Source organism: Emydura macquarii, unplaced genomic scaffold (assembly GCF_026122565.2).
Source record: "Emydura macquarii macquarii isolate MOO-44397 ecotype Brisbane River unplaced genomic scaffold, CSIRO-AGI_Emac_v2 contig_2897, whole genome shotgun sequence".
Taxonomy (NCBI): Eukaryota; Metazoa; Chordata; order Testudines; family Chelidae; genus Emydura; species Emydura macquarii.
The window spans coordinates 16834222-16854886 of NW_027133034.1; the positions used below are offsets into that span (position 1 = coordinate 16834222).

At 41.6% G+C, this 20665-nt stretch overlaps 1 protein-coding gene across 3 annotated transcripts in view; it reads right to left on the reverse strand.

The window, feature by feature from the left end:
- Nucleotides 1-20665, reverse strand: part of ROR2 (receptor tyrosine kinase like orphan receptor 2) — a 206903-nt gene that overhangs the window by 39728 nt on the left and 146510 nt on the right. For all 3 annotated transcript variants that reach the window (XM_067568704.1, XM_067568705.1, XM_067568703.1), the window contains 2 exons: nt 12563-12850; nt 11441-11471 (listed from right to left, as the gene is read on the reverse strand). In XM_067568704.1, the coding sequence (XP_067424805.1) occupies nt 11441-11471; nt 12563-12850 (319 nt within the window). The remainder of the gene's footprint in view (nt 1-11440; nt 11472-12562; nt 12851-20665) is intronic.

A 20665-nucleotide genomic window follows, 5' to 3' on the forward strand; every position in this document is an offset into this window, starting at 1 on the left:
GTATTAAATAAGCACAACACAGCTTCCTTGCAACCACTTCTATTAGCCTCTTTTTCAACTTTTCTCTTCCAACCTTTTCCTTATGAAGCCAGAGACCATTTTTTATAGGAAGGGAAAAATTCAACCTGTTACAGTCTTGCTACAATGATACTCAAATAATCAAGTTGCCAGTGTAGAAACACATGTACCCTCTCCTGATCACTAAGCATGTTATTCAGCTGAACATCTGAACTCCCTTAGAATAGGCACTGATCTTTCAAACTAATCCTGAATCTCTGCTTCTAACAAAATAGCACATTGTTCTACTAATGCACCACCTGGTCCACCACAGGTTTATTGAAGAATGGTTAAGGTTTAACTGGAACTTTTTTTATTGTTCTTTAGGAACTCATATTTAAAAAACAATTCTTAAGAATTGCTTCTGAAGATGATGGACTAATATAGCACTGGATTCAGACAGGGTCTGCTGCCATGCAAAGTAACCCAGCAGCACTTCCAGTGATCATTAATCCTGACTTGATTCACCCAAACGTTCCAGTCTTGGGCCTTGTATAAGCAGAGACTAAACCATATCAAACTATGCCAAAATAAGATTAGGAGAAAACACCCAAAACACCTAAATTATCTTGTGTGGCAAAGCTCTATCCTGACATCAATGACCCCAAAAAACATGAATTCAATTTCAGCTGAAGCAGAAAGAGAATGGTTGTGGCATGCACTTTTGGATAAGTAAAGGCTCATTGGTGATGCCTGCATACCCGGTTGGATGCCAATAGGTCCAATGCTGTCGACATTATTGTGGTATGTGGTGCCCTTCGTTCTATTTGTGAGCACTTTAGGACAGAGTGGGCACAGGACAGGACTGGCTTGCAGACAGCTTGATCCAGTGAACATTCATACTGGTGCTGGATCACAGCAGGCCAGGGAAAAAAGGGATGCCTTTTGTGCTGATATCTTGGAAAAGCAGGAGGACAGGGAGTGACCTCAGCCTGGCCTCAAACAAAGTGCCATACCCTCTGCAGTCGCTGTAAAAGAACAGGAGAGAGAACATTTCCACTCTGTTGTGTTTTGAGACATAGTTTTGTTCCCCTCATTGATGAGTCATTAGCTGGATCATTTAGGTAATGATTCATTATGGGTAATTGGGGCAGGGTGTCTTTGCAATTCTAGCACATTCTGGTTTGTGACTGTTCATTGGAGGGTGTCTGCCCAGTTACACTGCCCTTACTGTTCTTTCATGTTGTGTTGATGTTCACAATTGTTAGTTGGATCCCAGTTTAGGGGAATTACTCAATGTTTGAAGGACACTAGGAACAGCTGATGAAGGGATTGGGAGGGATTTTTACAACTGGTTTCTGGCAACTGTGATTTGTATGCAGAGATAAGGTCACTTACCATCTGTTAACCATGATTACCATGGTTCAAAGTGGCCATAGGCTATTTTGGGGAGTGGGGATAGAAGAGGGGCTGATTAGCTATGTTCAATATGTGATAGCACAGTTACTTCACTTTTTCCTGTTCTATGTTTTGTCAAACCCATAAGGAAGTTTATTCATCCTCTCCTTCCTTCCCCCAACCCCCTGTTATTAAAGTTACCTCTTATTTCCATGCTCTTTGCACTTCTGATATGCCTCTGGAGAGAGTGGGTTTGGATGGGGAGAAGTGGGGTTCTGGGAAGAAAAGAGGACTATGCAGTTCTCTGACCTGGAGAGTTATGCAACTCAAGGTACCAATCAGTAGGACCCAAAACCGAAGGGGGGAGGGGGGAGAGAATATTGTACACTTTCATCACAGCCTGAATGAAGGGTCCACACACAAAAACAGGAAACTAACATTTATTGAAACTAGTACATGTAGCACAAACTCTGAACATTTTTTTAAAGGAACTGTTAGTGAAACCAGAATGGATCAGACTCCCTAAAGAACCTAAAAATTTTACTGCCTATGACCCTGTCTTCTTGGCCTTGATCTCCCATCCCACCAACAAGGGGTGAGAGAGATGGCTGCAGAAACTGTTCCAGGGGACAAATTAGTTGTTTCCTGAGCAGTGCTTGGGAGCTAGATACATGCTGGTCTTCAGGCACAGTCTCAGGCTCACTGTTCTACTCCTGCATGGTCACAGGGCTCTCCCGGGATGTGTTTTGGATTCCTGTCCAGCATGTTGTGCATGGAGTCCTGTGGCCACCCTACTGTGAGGTGGTTGGGTCCTCTTCCTCAGCACCAAGGTGGGCTACAGATGCAAGAGGAGTAGCAGCTGGAGGAGTAGGTGCCAGTTCATGGATACTGGCAGTGGCTATAGAGGCAGGCGGGACCCAAATCCATTCCATCACCACTTGTATCAGACACTGCAACAGGGCATGCTTCCACTCCCTTTGGACAAGCTCTCATTCCCTGTACCATGCATCCTGCTCCTGGAACCAAACCATTAAAGCTTCCTTCCTTTGGAAAAAATGTTCCGCCTGCTGCACAGCTCTTTCCATTTGCTCAATAGCCCCTTTCTCGCCTAACGTCAAACTGCTCCTGACTCCTTCTGTCAATCCCTATGAGCAGGTCCTCCAGTGGCCTTCTTTGTTTGCCCCTACGTTGCAGCTCCTGGCCCTCAGACGAAATGGGCTCACTCACCTAAGCCAAAAGGTCCTGCTATTTCAATCACAAGAGCAGCATTACATTTTCTTATCTTGGAAAGCAGGTAAGAAACCCCCCTTCTCCCCACAACATAACTTTGCTGTGGAAGGCCACAGTATGGATACTTTTCAGTATTTCAGGAATGCGATTGTTCAGCCTCCTTCAGTATCCCAGACAACTTCTGCAGCCCCCAAGAAAGAAGCACTTGCTGAAAATGGTAGGGAGCATGAGCTAATGGTTTTCAAAATTTAATGTCTTGAAGTGTGTGTATTTCTTCTTTTAAGGCTAGTCATCAATTAGAGAAAAAAGCAGTTTTGAAAGTATCAGACTGGAAAAGGGAAGTGGCTTTCCAGGCCCGAAGCAGGAATTTGACAATCTATGCCAGAGAAATATTTGTGCTACTTGTCACCTCTCCCCATATTGCTAAACGGAGAGGTTTGGTGAGCTATGAAGGTGGACACCAAGCAATTTGGCACTGCCATTGATACTTAAGAACCAGCTTGAGTTTCTGCTGTAGCAGAAATGTGCTGACATATGCTTACAGGACTGGCAGGCAATTTGAATGGAAATAGACTATATTCTAAGCTAGCATATGCAGCTTGTATGGAGGGGGAGAAGTGAACCACTGCAAATGCCCACCCGTCCCCAAGTTTCCCCCTGCAGCATCAGAAAATCTGATCCCTTCATCTAGCGAAGACTGGAGAAAGGAACAGGGAAATAAAGAGTGACTTTGCAACTGTACTGTGATCCGTGAACTTTCCAGTCAAGACCACAAGGCATTCACCTCCCCATTGCACAGAGACATTGCTGTGTCTATGCAGTTGCTAGAACGGATCCCTCACCAACTCCCTTTCTCCTGTTTTGTGCAACATGGCTCCAAGCAAGGAGAGTCTGGTCACCAGGGACCGACAATGCTTGAAAACATTTGTACTATGACAGAGGACCACTGTCACTTTCCTCTGAGAAGCAAAGGCTCCCCTTCTCCTTCCTGCACATACGGCGCTGATACTAAATCAACCCTCTCTTCTGCCTTGCTCCCATTTGTAGAGTGGTGGTGGTGGTGGTGGGGGGGGGGGTGTTACTGTACTGAAAATCTGTGATCTTCAAAGGAACCAAAAACCGTTGTAACCATTCATCTTGTACAAATGTCCTTTTCCCAAACCAACCATTCCACCTGCTCCCTCGCGGTCAGACTGTCGGCTGACAAATGCACAGACCCACAATGAGCAACGTGATAGTTCGCTGATAATCTGTTCTATAGCTTCTGCTAAAAGCTATATAGTGGTTCATGGTCATTCAACAGAATGTTGAATTGAAGTCGTGCCTTGGTGGGGGGCTATTGTGTGTGTGGAGGGAAGGGACGGGTCGCCTTCCATCCTGCATGCAGACACGGAGAAGGAGGGAGGGGATATTGATGGAGAGGGCAGGGTTTTAATTGATCAGATTTGGCTTATGATTCTGCTGAGTCTCAGGATCCCTCTCCTTGTCAGGAGAGGCTTGCAGAACCAGCTGCTCCGAGCAGCAGTGCAGGATAACATGCTCCCTCTTTCTCCAGGTCTTCTGGGACCTCCACCGCTACAGTCCCCTCTGCTTCCACATGCTGGCCTTCTTCAGTGCCCTGTCAGACAATGAGGCCAGCGGGGTTGAGGAGGTGGTCATGTATGACTTCAGGTTCAGCCCTGGAGAGCACCCAGTCCATCTCCTTGAAGAATGGCCATGTTGGAGGTCCCTCCTGGAGCAACTGCTGGAATCTTTTGCCCTATGGCACCAAAACCTTAAGTTCTTTATCTGTCCCTGGCACTTGGCCAGAGTACAGGGAATGCCCGCCAGCCTCTCCAAAACTTCCTAGTACAAGTGTAAGTTCCTGGTGCTAGCACAGTGAACTCAGACCACACATTGATGAGCACCCAGGAGTGCTCGGCTGACCAGATGGCTGCTCTCGGAGCGTGTTCCATGTTTGTGTGTACTGGTGAAATGAGTGCAGCAAAAACTGTTAAGTGCTCAGAGCAGCTTGTTACTATGGGCGAGAATGGTGGGACAGGGACCTTTATAGATTTGGGTAAGGGTCAAGAAGGAAAGCATTCAGAGCATTGTGTGAACAGGATTGGAGGACTTTTGAACTCAGGAGCCAGGACATGCCCCTGGCCCCTGTCCACGCTGCAAACTGGCACAGGTGCAGGGCCATGCTATTGCCCAAGGCATGTTTATACCCACACCCCTCAGCTGTGCTAGCCTTCTTGCCCAATACAAACCTTGAAACCTGTATTTCAGATGTGGATGGATATTATTAAACCACGTGCTTGTACCCAGGTCCAGTCAACAGTATAGACATAGCCATAAGGTGTCGGTGGGAGGTATGCATTAACAGCCATCTCACATAGTAACTATGGGTAAATCTACACTGGAGATGGAGGTATAATTTCCAGCTTGGATAGACATGCCCGGTACCAGCTCTGATCCAGCTATCACACTAAAAATAGAATGTAGCCACAGTGATGTGCGCAGCAGAATATGTTAGTGACCCCAAGTACAATCCCACGCAGAACCCTAGGTAGTTCTCAGCCTGTCTCACCCTCATGCTATTGCAACTACATGTCTATTTTTAGTGTACTTGCTTGATAAGAGCTAGTGCAGGTATGTTTATCCAAGCTGGAAATTACACCTCCAGCAACAGTATAGACATATCTTAAGTCCGGCGCTTCTGCATGGGCGCTCAGGAAGGAACCTTTCGTTTCCTGAAGACCCTGGGGTGGATAGGAAGAATGTCCTTTATAAACAGGTCAGGTCCTACTAGTGGATCCTTGCCTATTCTCCCAGGCTACATTTTGCAAAGGCTTAATTTAACCAATTACTTTTCTCCACTGGCACTAGCTCCTGTGCCCTCCCACTCGCTGTCAAGGCCCCAACAGCTTTCCAGAAGCCCCAGAGCCAGCAGACATCTCTATGCCACCCCATACTCTATGCCACCCCAAGTTCCCACCAACTGCCGTATCTCCTGAGCCACGGGCTGTGATTTCAAAATTCAATCTAAATAATTAATTTTAAAAAAATTTTAAAGAAAAAAACCAATTTGAGTTAGAGAATATGTAGTCTTTAAAAACAATATCCATCACTGGCCATTTTTAAATCAAGATTGGATGTTTTTCTAAAAGATAGACACAGGAATTATTCTGGAGAAGTTCTATGTCCTGTGCTATGCAGGTGCTCAGAGTGGATGATTATAATGGTCCCTTCTGGCCTTAAAATCTATTAATCTGGCTTTTACATTTTGCTAAAATAGCATTTTCTAATGATTGTCTGACATTTGCTTCCTGTCTACTTTAAAATGTAAACAGTAACTAACAAACGTATCTTTCTGCATGGCAGAAATAAATGTCACTTTTTCTGAGAGAGGGGTAAATTGCAATACCTTTTCGGGAGTGAGTAACATTGATCCTATAAGATATAACAGGATTACACAGTAAAACAGACAGGAATGAGTCTGCATCTAACCATTCCTCTACTGCCATATTATGAAACAGAAAATGTGACAACCTCCATCTGACCTCAAGGGATGGTCAGATACTTTCTTAAAAAACAAAAAACTTTCCACTATAGTTTTGCAATTGTGCTTTTACCCTGGCCATCAGCCAGGGAATTAAAAGTTAATAGCTGGATAAGATAAATCACCAAACTAGAATTGATTTAGAAACAAAAGGTGAGAATTTTGATAAATCTGTATTTTTACACCTTTCTAGAAACATCTTCCAGAATTTAACAGACAATGATAAACCTTTAAAGAAAAAATTTAAATCAACCTCTTCTAGAAAGTCTTTAAAAGAAAATTAAAACCTGTATAACTGTGGTGTAATTGTTATAGAACCCTACTTAGGTTTTTATGGACCGTTATTGACTTCATTCTTATTAAAAAGTCTTCACTTGTTTTTTATATGCACATATCTAACTCTTAAAAATGTGTATGACAATCCTTGATTGTTTCACAATCTTTTAGAAGCCCCCTTTAGCACATGGCCTCACATAAGCATATGGATTAAAAGAAAATGTACATGATATAATCTATCAAAGTCATAACGGCTGTTATTCTTTAAGATTTAGGCATTGTTTTAAATTGAGGTACAATTGACTTCAGAGTTCTCACTGAAGTGTACCTTTTGAAAAACATGAATGTGAAGAGGCACGGAACTTCGTGCTTCAGACTGAAACTGGATTGGATGGCTAATGAATAAAATGAGCTCTTTGTTCCACGTCGATTCTTTCTGTACTCTAGTCTTCCTGGCAGTTCAGAAGGCCATCTCTCTCTTCCTCTTCCTCGCTCCCTTCCTCCCCACCTATGCCTACGTGCTCGGTTGCGTTATTTTTAAAAAACATCACTGGAAGCCGAAATAAAAATAAATTCTTGACAAAATACAAGACCCCAAAATACAATGAAAAAGCTATGAGTAGTGACTGGATATATCTGGAAAACACAGCCATATTCTCAATTAGGAGACAAGCAAATGAGCACCAAAAAGCACACGGGGGTCCAGATTCTGGGCTCTGTCAGAGTTACACTCAGCAAATCTCAGAGACGGGCAAAAGTGATTAAATGCAACTGGATTCTGTGGCTAGCAAGGCTACTCTTACTTACACCTAGCATTTTATGTCCCTGATTGACTGTTCTGGCTGCTGGGAATAGCTGGATCATCCCAGTCACATCCCACTTTTCCCAGCTATTTTCACTGTGCAAAGCAGCTGGAACGGGAGCCTAAATCTGGCTCAAATACTTTTAAAATAGATATATTAATTCCTGAAAACAAAAAATTAATTCCAAACCATTTAAAAATTGCTCAAGGGCACAAACCACCAACATAAAGATAAAAAGCCAAGAAATCGTTAGTTAAGTGCTCACCCAATCCTGGCAACTTCTTCATCCATATCCACCAAACAAAACACCACATGCCTTCCCAGCGCTACACAAAATGTGCAGTCTTGAGCTCTGACTCTGGGGTCATCATGGATGGATGCTTTCTAATTGGAATGATGATCTCATGTTGTGTTGAAGGAAAAGGTTAGTGTATATAGTCATGTATAGATTTAGTTCCGGGTGATGCTTAACACTGGTGTTCGTGGAGTGTTTACCATTTTGGGAAGTTATTTTTTGTAACATTACTGTGAATGTTATGTAGGTGATGTAATGAGGATGTACAACACTGTGCACTGTTTTTCACTAGTTGATATTTGGTGTTGAAGTTAAAGTTTCTTCTTTTGTGTGAAGAAGAAGGAAGGAGGTAGGTGGTTGTGGGTTGTGAACGTAATCAAGCTACAGTAATACTGAGAAAGCAAAATCATGGTTGTAAGTTTCAACTGTGGGTTGTGGAAGTAACTAGTGATTTCCTTGCTTTTTTATGCTTGTTTTGGTGGTATATGCACTTCAGTGAGCACCTATGTAGGAGGAATTTCTGAGCTTTTTAATTAAGTCTATATCAATGGTAATAGTTAACATTGTTAGCTATCAGTGGTATGTATTCTCCCCCTTATGTCCCTCCCACAGCCCCACTCTGCAACATCTCTCTCCATACCCACATCCATTATCCCCTATGCACATCCAGGTCCCCCTATTTCCTTAGCACATTCAGATTTTAAACATCGATTATAGGTGGTACATGCAAAGAAATGGGTATTTCAGTTGTTTGACACTTTCCATTTTAAGATCCTGTTGTCAGGCTGCTAAATTTAAACCATTCATGCTGAAATTTTCCACGCTGGGTGTCTGCCTTCGGCTACTTTTGGATTTTTTTTTTTTTAAAGTTTCAGGTAAATTGGTTTAGCCGTTTCCAGGAACAGGGTTTGGGGAAGATATGTTGTTTTGCCCATGTTAAATAAAATTCTTACAACTGTTTTTCTGAGAAGCTCTAGTGCATCCTGCTTTGGAGAAAGGACTTAAAATTTGGCAAAGGACTGGGAGGGGAGGGAGAGTTTGTCACACTGGTGTCAGGGCTTTTGCCATACCAGTGAAAATGTGCCTAAACTAGCCAAGTTATAAACCTCTAAAAAAAAATCTAAGTTTACATAAGTTCAGTAGAAATTTGTTAGAGTTTGGCAGGCAAATTCTCCAAAGAGTTCACCTGCCCTGAGCATGCCCCATGCTCTCACAGTTCCTACAAGCTGATTGGACTGCACATATACCATTCCCAGACAGAGACTGAATGTGCTCCAAAAAAGGCTGCAAGGACTGCAGTTATTCCTACAGACTGCCGAGTTCCGTTGTGGTGTGTGGAGGAGGAGGAGGAGGAGGACAGGAATGCAGAGGCGTGAGGAAGGATATGCAGGGCATGGACACAGGGGCAGAAACCTGGAAAGAGGGAGGATAAGAATCTTGGGGGAGTGGCTTGGAGCAGGATCTGGTAGGGGTGATAAGGACGGGAGCAGAGGAGGGAAGGAGGATAGGTGCAAAGGAGGGGAATGTGGGCAGGAGCTGGGGGCTGGGGTAACAGTAGAAGTGGAGGAGGGAAAGGCGAGGAGTGGGGAGGGGGATATGGGACAGAGATGGGAATGGAGCAAGAGCCACAGAGGGAGAAAGGGAAGAACAGAAGAAGGGAGTTAACAGGCTAGGTAGGAGGGGAGAACAGGGACAGAAGGATTCATAACCACTAGAATTCCTGTATTGCACTTGCAGGGTCCAAGAACACTCCCCTTCGGAAACTAGAACTGAACTCATTATTCCTGAGTCTCAGCATTCCACTCAGCATTCTACCAAATAGCTGTGAAACCCACAGGAAAAGGGTGCGTCACATCCCCCTACAGTGGCAGGTCCACATAGAAGATCGCCTCTACTGCTACTAGATGTTCCATTAGCTCAAGTGGTAGAGGTCTGTGCTACGAATCTAAATATCACTGCTCTGCTGATGACCTATATGAGAGGGATTCAATATGGTTCTATGATGATGTGATTTTTTTTTTCAATTTTTTTTTTTAAACTTTGAAAATTATATTAAAAAACCTACATAAAAATAAAGTTAAGATTGCAAAGTCAAGCACTCAAAAGTTAGGAAATGCCAGGTTTGTCTTTGTAACCTTAATTTGGCCCTCTGTGTATACGTATTATGATGCAGTCTTTAATATGTGACCACATAATAATTTTTTCCACTTCCAACACTTAGAATTTTTCACGTTCCAAACATCAGTTTAACTAATCCTTATAAGGCCCTTATGAGATTGAGAAATATTAATGAATGAGGGATAGAGACACTGAACGACTTGCTCGACACCACAAAGGGAATCAGTGTAAAAATGGAATTGGAAATTCTTGGCTCTTTCTCCTGTGCTCAGATTTCACCCACATCTATGTAAGTAATAGGAACATGTGCATTGAAATCAATTCAGTGCTTCACTGTTCATTTTTAAATTTTCTGTCTCCCATGCTATTCCTTCCCAGAGCTCTATTCTGACATTATTTGCTAGTTGGAAATTAATATCTTTCAGAAACTTGCATATTATTTAAGTGACAGAACAGATTCAAATGTGCTTCTGATGTAAAATGACATAGCTACAGCATGTATGTAGGGTTCAGAATGGCTACTAAAATGCACATTTCTTCATATACAGGCATGTGAACATCCATGTGTCACCCTTTATAGTCATAGCCCAATTTTATTTAGGAGAGATGAACTTATGAAATTTAAACTGGTTTAACAACAAGGTGCTGTTTGAAGGGTCAAATCTCATCTTTCAGTCTGTAAAATTATGAAAATCTTGTCCTTCATTTGCATGTTCTGAGTATATGAAAAGAAGAGAATTGGTGTGTGTCTTCAGTTACTCTTTTTTCCTAGGGATTTTATATTTGTATGCATATAAGTGACACCATTAGGAATGCTGTGTGAAAGAACATACATGAGGGATAAAGGACTAGTGGTTAGTGCACTTGTTATTTAAAATGTTCAAAGTTTTAATACAAGTGTAAAATATTTGGGTGGGATTTTCAAAACCACTCAACATTGGTTTAATTTTGTCCCACTGAAGTTAATGAGAGTTTTAGCACTGACTTCAATGGGGGCATATTTAGGTCAAAGCTTGTGAATATCCCACCCTATGTATACAAGTTTGTGCTTTTTAGACTATGACATTTATTCACCCAGTCCCACCAGACACCCACGTTATCTTAATATATGCACATACAGAGTTCCCAAAATGTACTAATTCCACTGCTGATCACCAGCTTCACAGAATTTACATGAAATGATAAAATAAAGCTTACTTAAATTTATTCAAACAGATGCAACAGTAATGGCAAAACAAAGCCAATCTTTTCTTTTTTTAGTAATTTGGTCAGCCCACCAACTCCAGGCAGCTGACAGAAATAAGGAAGCCATCATGAAACACTGATGTCTAAATTACATTACACTACAGAATAGAGGTTTCCTAATTGCTCAGAGACAAATACGTGGACTTATTTTCCTTGATTTTCCAAGTAACAGTAACATAACATGGATAAAGTTACAACCGCTGTGACCTAAAATTTGACCTGTTCATTTCTAACCACCAGTGTTCCTCAGATTTGTCCTGTAAATGATTACTGTCCAAACATCACGGCTTTGCGGTATTTTGCTTCTCTAAAAGCAGAAATTGCTCAAGAAAATTCTGTCAACCAAAACTAACTGTAATACAATGCTATCCTTGTTTGAGAAGAGCTCAGCCATTCTGAGGGTTTTCAATCAAGCTAAACATTTTTAGCAGAGACATGTGGTGACTGCCAGCAGTGTTTACCGAATTTATGGCCCAAATTCTTTCACAGCAAAATCATTAAGGAGGCAGTAAATGATTTCCAAAAAGTACTTACTGAAAATTGTGATTCGGGCTGTTTGTTGGACCTATAAACATAAAACAAATAACAATTATTGACAAATTCGGCTCATGGATAGTAGCATTAAAAAGCCAGTGGCAGGATGAATCGAACTGCATGGATTTCTTTAAGGAAGGTTTGCCTAAAGCATCAAACAAAAGGCTCTGAGGGTTTCTGCACATAATTACATATAGTTATTTTCAAAACCACAAATAAAAAAAACATGAATCTTCTGTCTGCTCAGGCAGAAACTTGAGTGGACTTAATTTTTGTTAGAACACACCTAATGCTATACAAACATACACCCTCAAAAATACAAAGCATTATCTTTACACATCCCTTATCTCTAACTAAGCCCAATTCAATTCATTTAAGGCTTAATATCAGGAGTTGTTAAGATGTGTCACAGGTATGCCTGTGACCTGTGTCACAATAGGAACAGAATATGACATCCTAGTATTTAATACATCTCCACAAAGTGGAGTTAGTCATTATTATAACAATATTAAACAGCATGTAGGAAACAGAGTGTTCCTAGAGTTTTGTGTCACAACCTCAGGGACATTTAAAAACCACACAGGTATGGAGATTAAGTGACCAATCCCTCAAAAGGGATGAGTACCTTCTGCCAGGTCTCGCGTGCCCTCAATTTCCATCAATTTCACCCAGATTTGAGAGCAGTCAGCATCTCACAAGCACTGGGCTCCAAACTAAGAACACCAGTGAACTGCTATTCATTCCCTCTTTCCTTTCAGAAGCTCTTTTTTTACAGAATGAGTTCAGCAGTGGTGATAACCTGAAGCAATGAAACTTATCATTTTTGTACCTTACCACTGGGCCTTAGTTAACATTTGTGATTTTCTTAGAGCTGTATATTTACAGCTCATTCCATCTGTATTTGTTTTCTTTTATTACTAGTAAATGGGTATCAGGTTCAGCCAAGAACTCTTGTGCAAAAAGAGAGGCCGCAGGCAACAGCTTTTATTTATTTCTTTTCATGTTGAGGTTTTTTTTTAAAACAGCAAATTAATTTCTCATTTCGCTATTGTGAAAACGAAGAGCTAGTCTATAAACCAATAAAGGCAGCTATAAAAGCCACATCTGAACACAAAGACTCACCAAGCCTTACAAAAAGAACTCCTGTCGCAGTTATTGTCTTCATTCCATTAGTAGCCACACACTGATAGTACCCAGTGTCAGTAGTGTCGAGATCTTGGATTCTTAACCGTGAGCCATAATCGGTTTTTCTTATGATGATCCTTCTTGGCTCCTGAACCACTGGTGCATCGTTTTTTAACCATCTGACATTGGGGGATGGATTTCCTGCTACCTTGCAATGGAGAATTGCTGTCTGGCCCTGGACTATGGTGATATTGTTGACTGGTTCCAGAAAGGTCAGAAAGTAACCTGTAAAGGTGGAAAGGTAGAAAAGATCAAACTTTAGTTGGACTGGGATAAGAGACTGCCCAAGGCCATATTTTTAAGAACAGCTCTTTGAAATGGCTTCAGTTTTCTTTCAAATATATCAAACAGAATTCTCATCATCCTGGAATTGGAACAGTATCCTCCTCTAATTTCTGTCTCATGAATGGGGCCTTACCTACATGGCAAGTTATACCGGGATAAAGTAAAATGTGAATTTTTACAACTATAACGCCGTGTGGACACTATTTCTTTTCCTCCTCTATTTAGCTTATATCATAAGAATGGCCATACTGGGTCAGACCAATGATCCATCTAGCCCAGAATCTTGTCTTCCAACGGTGGCCGGTGCCTGATACTTTAGAGGGAATGAACAGAACAGGGCAATTTCCAGTGATCCATCCTCAGTCATCCAGTCCAGCATTCTGACAGGCAGAGGTTTAGGGACACCCAGTGCATGGGGTTGCATCCGTGACCACCGTGGCTAATAGGCACTGATGGACCTATCCTCTTTAAATGTATCTAATTCTTTTTTAAACATACTTTTTAAAGATATGAAAAAAGTAAATGGTTAACTGATAAGTGTTAGTCTTACCATTAAGACTAATAACATTAAGACTACCGTTAAGATCTGTTAACTGGTGGCGCAGGCTCCCTGTCTCCATGGCGATGGCATCAGGCCATGGCGGAGGTGTCTGCGCTGCTGCTGTCACTTGGGAGGCCGAGGCCCTGGTGCAGCTCTGTGGAGTGCCCCACTGCAGAACACTGGGGACCACAAATCCGAGAAGGGGGGTCCCCCATAGAACTGGGCTGGGGTGCTACCCAGGGGCTGAGGGAAGGGTGCAGAGTGTGGGGGACAAAATTATATCAGTTAACTGATTAAACTATTAAAATGATAACTTTTGTAACCGACATTTACATCCCTAGTTATACTTTTGGCCTTCACAACATCCCCTGGCAATGAGTTCCACAGCTTGACTGTGCATTGTGTGAGGAATGTTCCTTATGTTTGTTTTAAACCTGCTGCCGATTAATTTCATTGGGTGATACATAGTTCTTGTGTTATGTGAAACAGTAAATAACACTTCCTTATTCTCTTTCTCCACACCATTTATGATTTCACAGACCTCTACCATATCCTCCATTTGTCATCTCTTTTCGATGCTGAACAGTCCTAGTCTTTACTCTCTCCTTGTATGAAAGTTAATCCATATCCCTAATAATTTCTATTGCCCTTCTTTGTACCTTTTTCCATTCTAATTTACAGTGAGACCTACTAACTCTCTCTGGGGAAGTTGTGGAAGCCTCATGACTTGGGACCAGAGTAGACAAAAGCACTAGAAAATGTACTGCATTTGCAGGAAGATGGACCAAGTTATTTATTTTAATGTAACTTCTGATTGGTGAGGCCCTACTGTATTATTTAGGGGACTCAACCCTTGGATGGCACAAGCCTCTTTAAATGATGGTTTATAAAATTGAATGAATATGTATTCAATGTGTTGTTGAAAAACATTGCACCAATGCTGCAAGGTATAAGTTAGATGAGTAGGTATTATTGAACTGAACAGTATTTAATAAATAAGTACAGGCTGTTTAACATTCTTATCAATATCAGCAGTTTTGGGCTAAAGAAGGGCTACTGTATATGCAAAAGCAGCAGCACCGACAGGACCTGAGGTAAAGTTACAAATCTGGGAGATCCTAAGCGGAATGAAAAGAAACCAAGTGGGAAGAGGAGGAGGAGGAGGAGGAATATAGGTGGGGACAGAAGGAGGAGGAAAACAACAGAGGAGAACAAAACAAAAGAGAAGAGAAAGACATAAGGGAAGAGATGAAGGAGAGGAGATAAAAAAGGAATGGGAAAGACAAACTAACACAAAGGCAAGTATACTGACAAACATGGATATGGGAGAAGCTACACTGTTGAGAAGCCCAGTGGTCATGGTACATGTAGGTACCAATGACATAGGGAAGTGTAGAAGAGAGGCATGGAGGCCAAATTAAACTGTGGGTAAGATTAAATCCAGGACCTCCATTGTAACACTCTCTGAAATGCTTCCAGTTCCACATGCAGGGCTAGTTAGGCAGAACTTCAAGATTTCAATGAGTAGATGAGACTATGGTGTTTGGAGTAGGCATTTTGGCTTATTAGGACCTGGGGACCCTTTTGGAAAAGGAGGCACCGATACAGGAAGGATGGGCTCCCACCTGAACCAAAATGGAACCAGACTGCTGCTGGCATGTACAATTAAAAAGATTGAAGAGGAGTTTTTAAACTAAGAGGAAACTGACAAAAGCAGAGGAGCACATGGTTCTGACAGAGAATCCTTTAGGGGAGGATTTATGAAAAGAGATACTTTATATCCTAGTAAAGAGGAGAAGATAGAAGTTGAAAAGTATAGGTAGGAATTAAAGAGAAACAGTCAAATGAAAAAGAGTCCAATTCAATTATATCACATGAAGGCAGACAACTAAATATTGACAAATTTTACAAGCACTTCTATACAAATTCTAGACGGCTAAATACTCAGATGGATTAACCCGAGTGCCTGGTATTAAATGAGGATACTGGTATAATAGGCATTGTAGAAACTTGGTGGAATGATGACAATTAATGGGATAATACAAGGGTACGAAATACATAAGAGTGGCAGAATAGGTCACAGTGGTGGAGGAGTGGGCACTATATGTGAAAGAAACCATACAGTGAAATACAGTAAAAAATCTTAAATGAACCATACCACAGAATCTCTATGGCTAGAACTCCATGCTTGAATAATAACAGTATACCAGTAGGAATATACTACCAAACACCTGACCAGAATGGTGATGGTGATTGTGCATTGCTCAGGGAAATTAGAGAGGCTACAAAAACAGAACACACAATAATAATGGGGGATTTCAACTATCTCCATATTGATTGGGAACTTGTCACCTCAGGAAGGTTGGAGGCAGAGATAAAATTTCTAGACACCATTAATAACTGCTTCTTGGAGCAGTTAGTTCTGTAACCCACAAAGGGAGAGGCAATTCTTACCTTAGTTCTAAGGGGCGCACAGGATCTGTCCAACAGGTGAATATAGATGAACTGCTTGGTAATAGTAACCACAATGTAATTAAATTTAACATCGGGGGGGGGGAAGGGGGAGGGGGGAGGACTACTAAAGCAACCCACCACAGTAGCATTTAGTTTCCAAAAGGGCAACTACAAAAAATGAGGAGGCTAGTTGTACAGAAATTAAAAGGAACAATCACAAGAGTGAAATGCCTGCAAGTTGCATGGAAACTTTTTAAAAACACCGTAATAGAGGTTCAAATTAAATGTATATCCCAAGCTAAAAAAATAAAAACAAGAGGATAAAAAAATACCACCATGGCTAAACAATAGAGTAAAAGAGGTGGTAAGAAACAAAAAGACATCTTTTAAAAATTGGAAGTCAAATCCTTCTTAGAAAAATAGAAAGGGGCATAAACTCTGACAAGTCAAGTGTAAAAGTATAATTAAGGCCAAAAAAGAATCTGAAGAACAACTAGCAAAAGACAAAAACTAACAGCAAAAAAACGTTAAGTACATCAGAAGCAGGAAGCACTGGACAATAGATGCTAAAGGAGCACTTAAGGAAAACAAGGTCATTGTGGAGAAACTAAATGAATTCTCTACATTGGTCTTCACTGGAGAGGATTTAAGGAAGATTCTCACACCGGAGCTATTCTTTTTCGGTGACAAATCTGACAGACTGATTGAGGTGTCAATAGAGAAGGTTTTGGAACAAACTGATAAATTAAACAGTAATAAGTCACCAGAACCAGATGGCATTCTCTCAAGAGTGCTGAAGGAACTCAGATACAAAATTGTAAAACTACCAACGGTGGTATGTAATCTATCACTTAAATCAGCTTCTGTAACAGATGACTGCAGATAACTAATGTGATGCCAATTTTTTAAAAAGATTCCGGAGGTGATCTTGGCAATTACAGGCTGATAAGCCTAACTTCAGTACCAGACAAATTGACTTCAACTATAATAAAGAACAGAATTATCAGACACACAGATGAACATGATATGTTGAAGAAGAGTCAACACAACTTTTGTAAAGGGAAATTATACCTCATCAATATATTAGAATTGTTTGAGGGAATCAACAAACATGTGGACAAAGGTGATCCGGTTGACAGTGTACATGAACCTTCAGAAAGCCTTTGACAATGTCCCTTAACAAAAACTCTTTAGCAAAATAGGCACTTACGGGATAAGAGGGAAGGTACCCTCATGAATCAGTAACTGGTTAAAAGAAAGGAAACACGGGGTAGGAATCAATGTTCAGTTGTTACAGTGGAGAGAGGTAAATAGCAGGGCCCTCCAAAGATCTGTACTGAGATCTGTGCTATTGAGCATAGTTGGAAATGATCTGGAAAAAGGGGTAAATAGTGAGGTGGGAAAGCACACAGATGATACAAAATTTCACAAGAAATTAATAGGCAACCAGTTTAAAACAAACATAAGAAAGTACTTCTTCACACAATGCACAGTCAAGCTGTGGAACTCATTGCCAGGGAAAATTGTGAAGGCCCAAAGTATAACTAGGTTCAAAAAAGAATTAGATAAGTTCACGGAGGATAGGTCCATTAATGGGTATTAGCCAAGACTGTCAGGGATGCAACACCATGCTCTGGGTGTTCCTAAACCTCTGACTGTCAGAAGCTGGGACTGGATGACAAGGGATGGATCACTCGATAAATTGCCCTATTCTGTTCATTGCCTCTGAAGCATCCAGCACTGGACATTGTTGACCCAGTATGGCTATCGCTATGTTCTTAGAAAATCACCAATTGACCTTTCTGTATCTTTTGATACCTTCTTTATTGTGAGGGGTACAAGGAACTCATTTCTAATTATTTGAATTTAACATTTCTGGAGACCACACACCAGTATTCCCATTAGCAACACAGAACACACATCCATCCCACCACAAATTATAATAGCAATTTCCATGAGTATCTCATCCTTAACTTAGTATTTAAAAGTTCCAAAACTGGTACAGCCACTTTTACAGAGCCAGTAGTAACATGTAGTTTACTTTCAATTTGGGTTGTCAAGACAGAGGATGGGAAGAGGAAGAGAAAAGGAAGATGGACACACTGCAATAATTCAATATATATGTCAAAATGATGGGTTTCTAATGATATCACTTAAGTCAGAAAAAATATTTCATGAAAACAAATGAAAAAAGTTCTGCTCTCCAATTCAGACAAAATCATGAAGCCCTAAGTTTATGGGGACCCAGTATAAAGACACACAGTGGACTGCTGCAGCTATGTAAGGGAAAGAGGAGTGGAACCACAATTCTTGTGATTTCTGGTGGGGGCACAAGCTTAAGCAGGCAGTTATCAGCTGGGTGTGCCAGGTTTAATACGTTAATCACAGGAGATGGGGCCGGAAGGTTTGGCAGAAGAAATGTGGATGAGACTGAGGTCTTATGTGTGTATATTTGGAGGGGAAGGAGACGTTTTGGCCACCAGAGAAACACTGAAGTGAGAAAAACTAGATTGCAGCAGCACCCTGTGTATTTTGCCAGTCTTAGCTGATTCCACAATGAGATCCTCAAAAGCAGGGACACTTGCAAAAGGGGTGAGCAACGGAGGCAATAAGGGAATGTCTATGAGTCTCTGGTAAAGTGTACCCAATACAAATTATTAAAAGTTTGGAGCTCAGTTTGAGACACTGCTCACAGTGTTTGTCCATCCTTAATGTCATCAGTGGGAATGCTTGTTGAATTTGTTGTTTCATGAAAAGGTTTTTACCTGAGGACGGTGAAAGCTTGGGAGAGATTATTACAGCACAGAGTTCTATCACATACATAGGGCAGTTTCTAACATAATGGTACCCAACCTTTTCAACCCTAGCAGGGCCCAACTTTATTCCAAAAAGGTTAAGGGGCAGCAATTGATAGTTTGGTTCATAGAATCATAGAATATTAGGGTTGGAACGGACCTCAAGAGGCCATCTAGTCCAATCCCCAGCTCAAAGCAGGACCAACCCCAACCAAATCATCCCAGCCAGGGCTTTGTCAAGCTGGGCCTTAAAAACCTCTAAAGATGGAGATTCCACCACCTCCCTAGGTAACCCATTCCAGTGCTTCACCACCCTCCTAGTGAAAAAGTTTTTCCTAATATCCAACCTAGACCTTCCCCACTGCAATTTGAGACCATTGCTCTTTGTTCTGTCATCTGCCACCACTGAGAACAGCCTAGCTCCATCCTCCCAGGAACTTCCCTTCAGGTAGTTGAAGGCTGCTATCACGTCGCCCCACCCCTTTCTTTTCTGCAGACTAAACAAGCCCAGTTCCCTCAGCCTCTCCTAGTAAGTCATGTGCTCCAGCTCCCTAATCATGTTTGTTGCCCTCCGCTGGACTCCTTCTAATTTGTCTACATCCTTCCTGTAGTGGGAGGCCCAAAACTGGACACAATATTCCAAATGTGGCCTTCCCAGTGCCGAATAGAGGGGAATAATCACTTCCCTCAATCTGCTGGCAATGCTCCTCCTAATGCAGTCCAATATGCCGTTAGCCATCATATCTCCTGATCTCCTCCACTACAGTTGTGCCACTCGGATAGAAAAAAGGGAGAAGAAGCCATCAATAAGTTCCTTGTCTGGATCCCCAGGTATGTGGAGGTTTTTCCAGGGGCCAGCATATTTGGCTACTATACTTCCCTCTCTGCTACCCAAGGCTGTTATGACCTGCACCCGGTTAGATAATCAGGGAGCTGTAACTGGTTGTTGGTGCTTTTCCCTCCTCTCCTGGGTGTTCTGGGTGGCTGTATGGAGATAGGAGTGGAACCAGCTGAATTCCCATCCTTGGAGTATCCAGAGTTACTCTCTTTTCTTTTCCCTGTGATATACCAGATGGCCAGATAAAAAGCTGCTGCACAGCGGCAGCAGGGAAACAACAGCTGCTGGTCAGAGCATTCCCAGGTCATATCATTGCTGCTCCTGGAACTTCAGGGCAAGTGGCAGAAGGCCGTTGGTGTCACTGCGCTCCATTCCACCTCTCTGTAATGAAGGGGCTGATTCAAGCACTTCCGTGTGAAAACCACAGGGTGCAGTCAGGAAGCAAATTTTCAATTAATAATTAAACAACTTTTTCTTAATACGAATGGCCTTGAGAGCCACAAATTGGGCCCCAATTTACAGGCGGGACACCACCTGCTTCAATACTTTTCACTATCCACTATTTAAAATCTTGCCTTGAAGTGAGTTTGGCTAGTCACAGATATTCCCTTGTAAATTAAAATTCATTCAACTGTAGAATGGTATTTAATTCAGCAAGATAGGACTCGTGAGATGGAATTACTACTAGACAATTGGCTCAAATTCATCCCTGCTGTAATTTTAGGGAAACCAGTTACTCTAGGAATGAATTTTGTCCACAGCTTTTAAGTAATCCAGAATATGTGATCTGAATTTAAAACCCAGATATACCATAAGTGACTAAAACAAAACTGCTATCACAGAAAGAAATACCAACGTTCTATGGCCAAATTCAGATCTGATGTGACCATATGCCATTTCCCTGAAGTCAGTGTAATGGAACCCAGTTCCATCAGCTCTGACATTGGCCCAATTTCATTTTTTTCTCCTGCCATTTTTACAAACATGTAATATTTTAAGTTACTTTGTTACTATAAATCAAGTAATAAATATTTTAACCTATCGAACTACCTCAGCACCAATGTTTTCCTACCAACATCCTCCAGAAAAACAGTTAGAAACATTAGCACAATGTAGAGTAACTACCC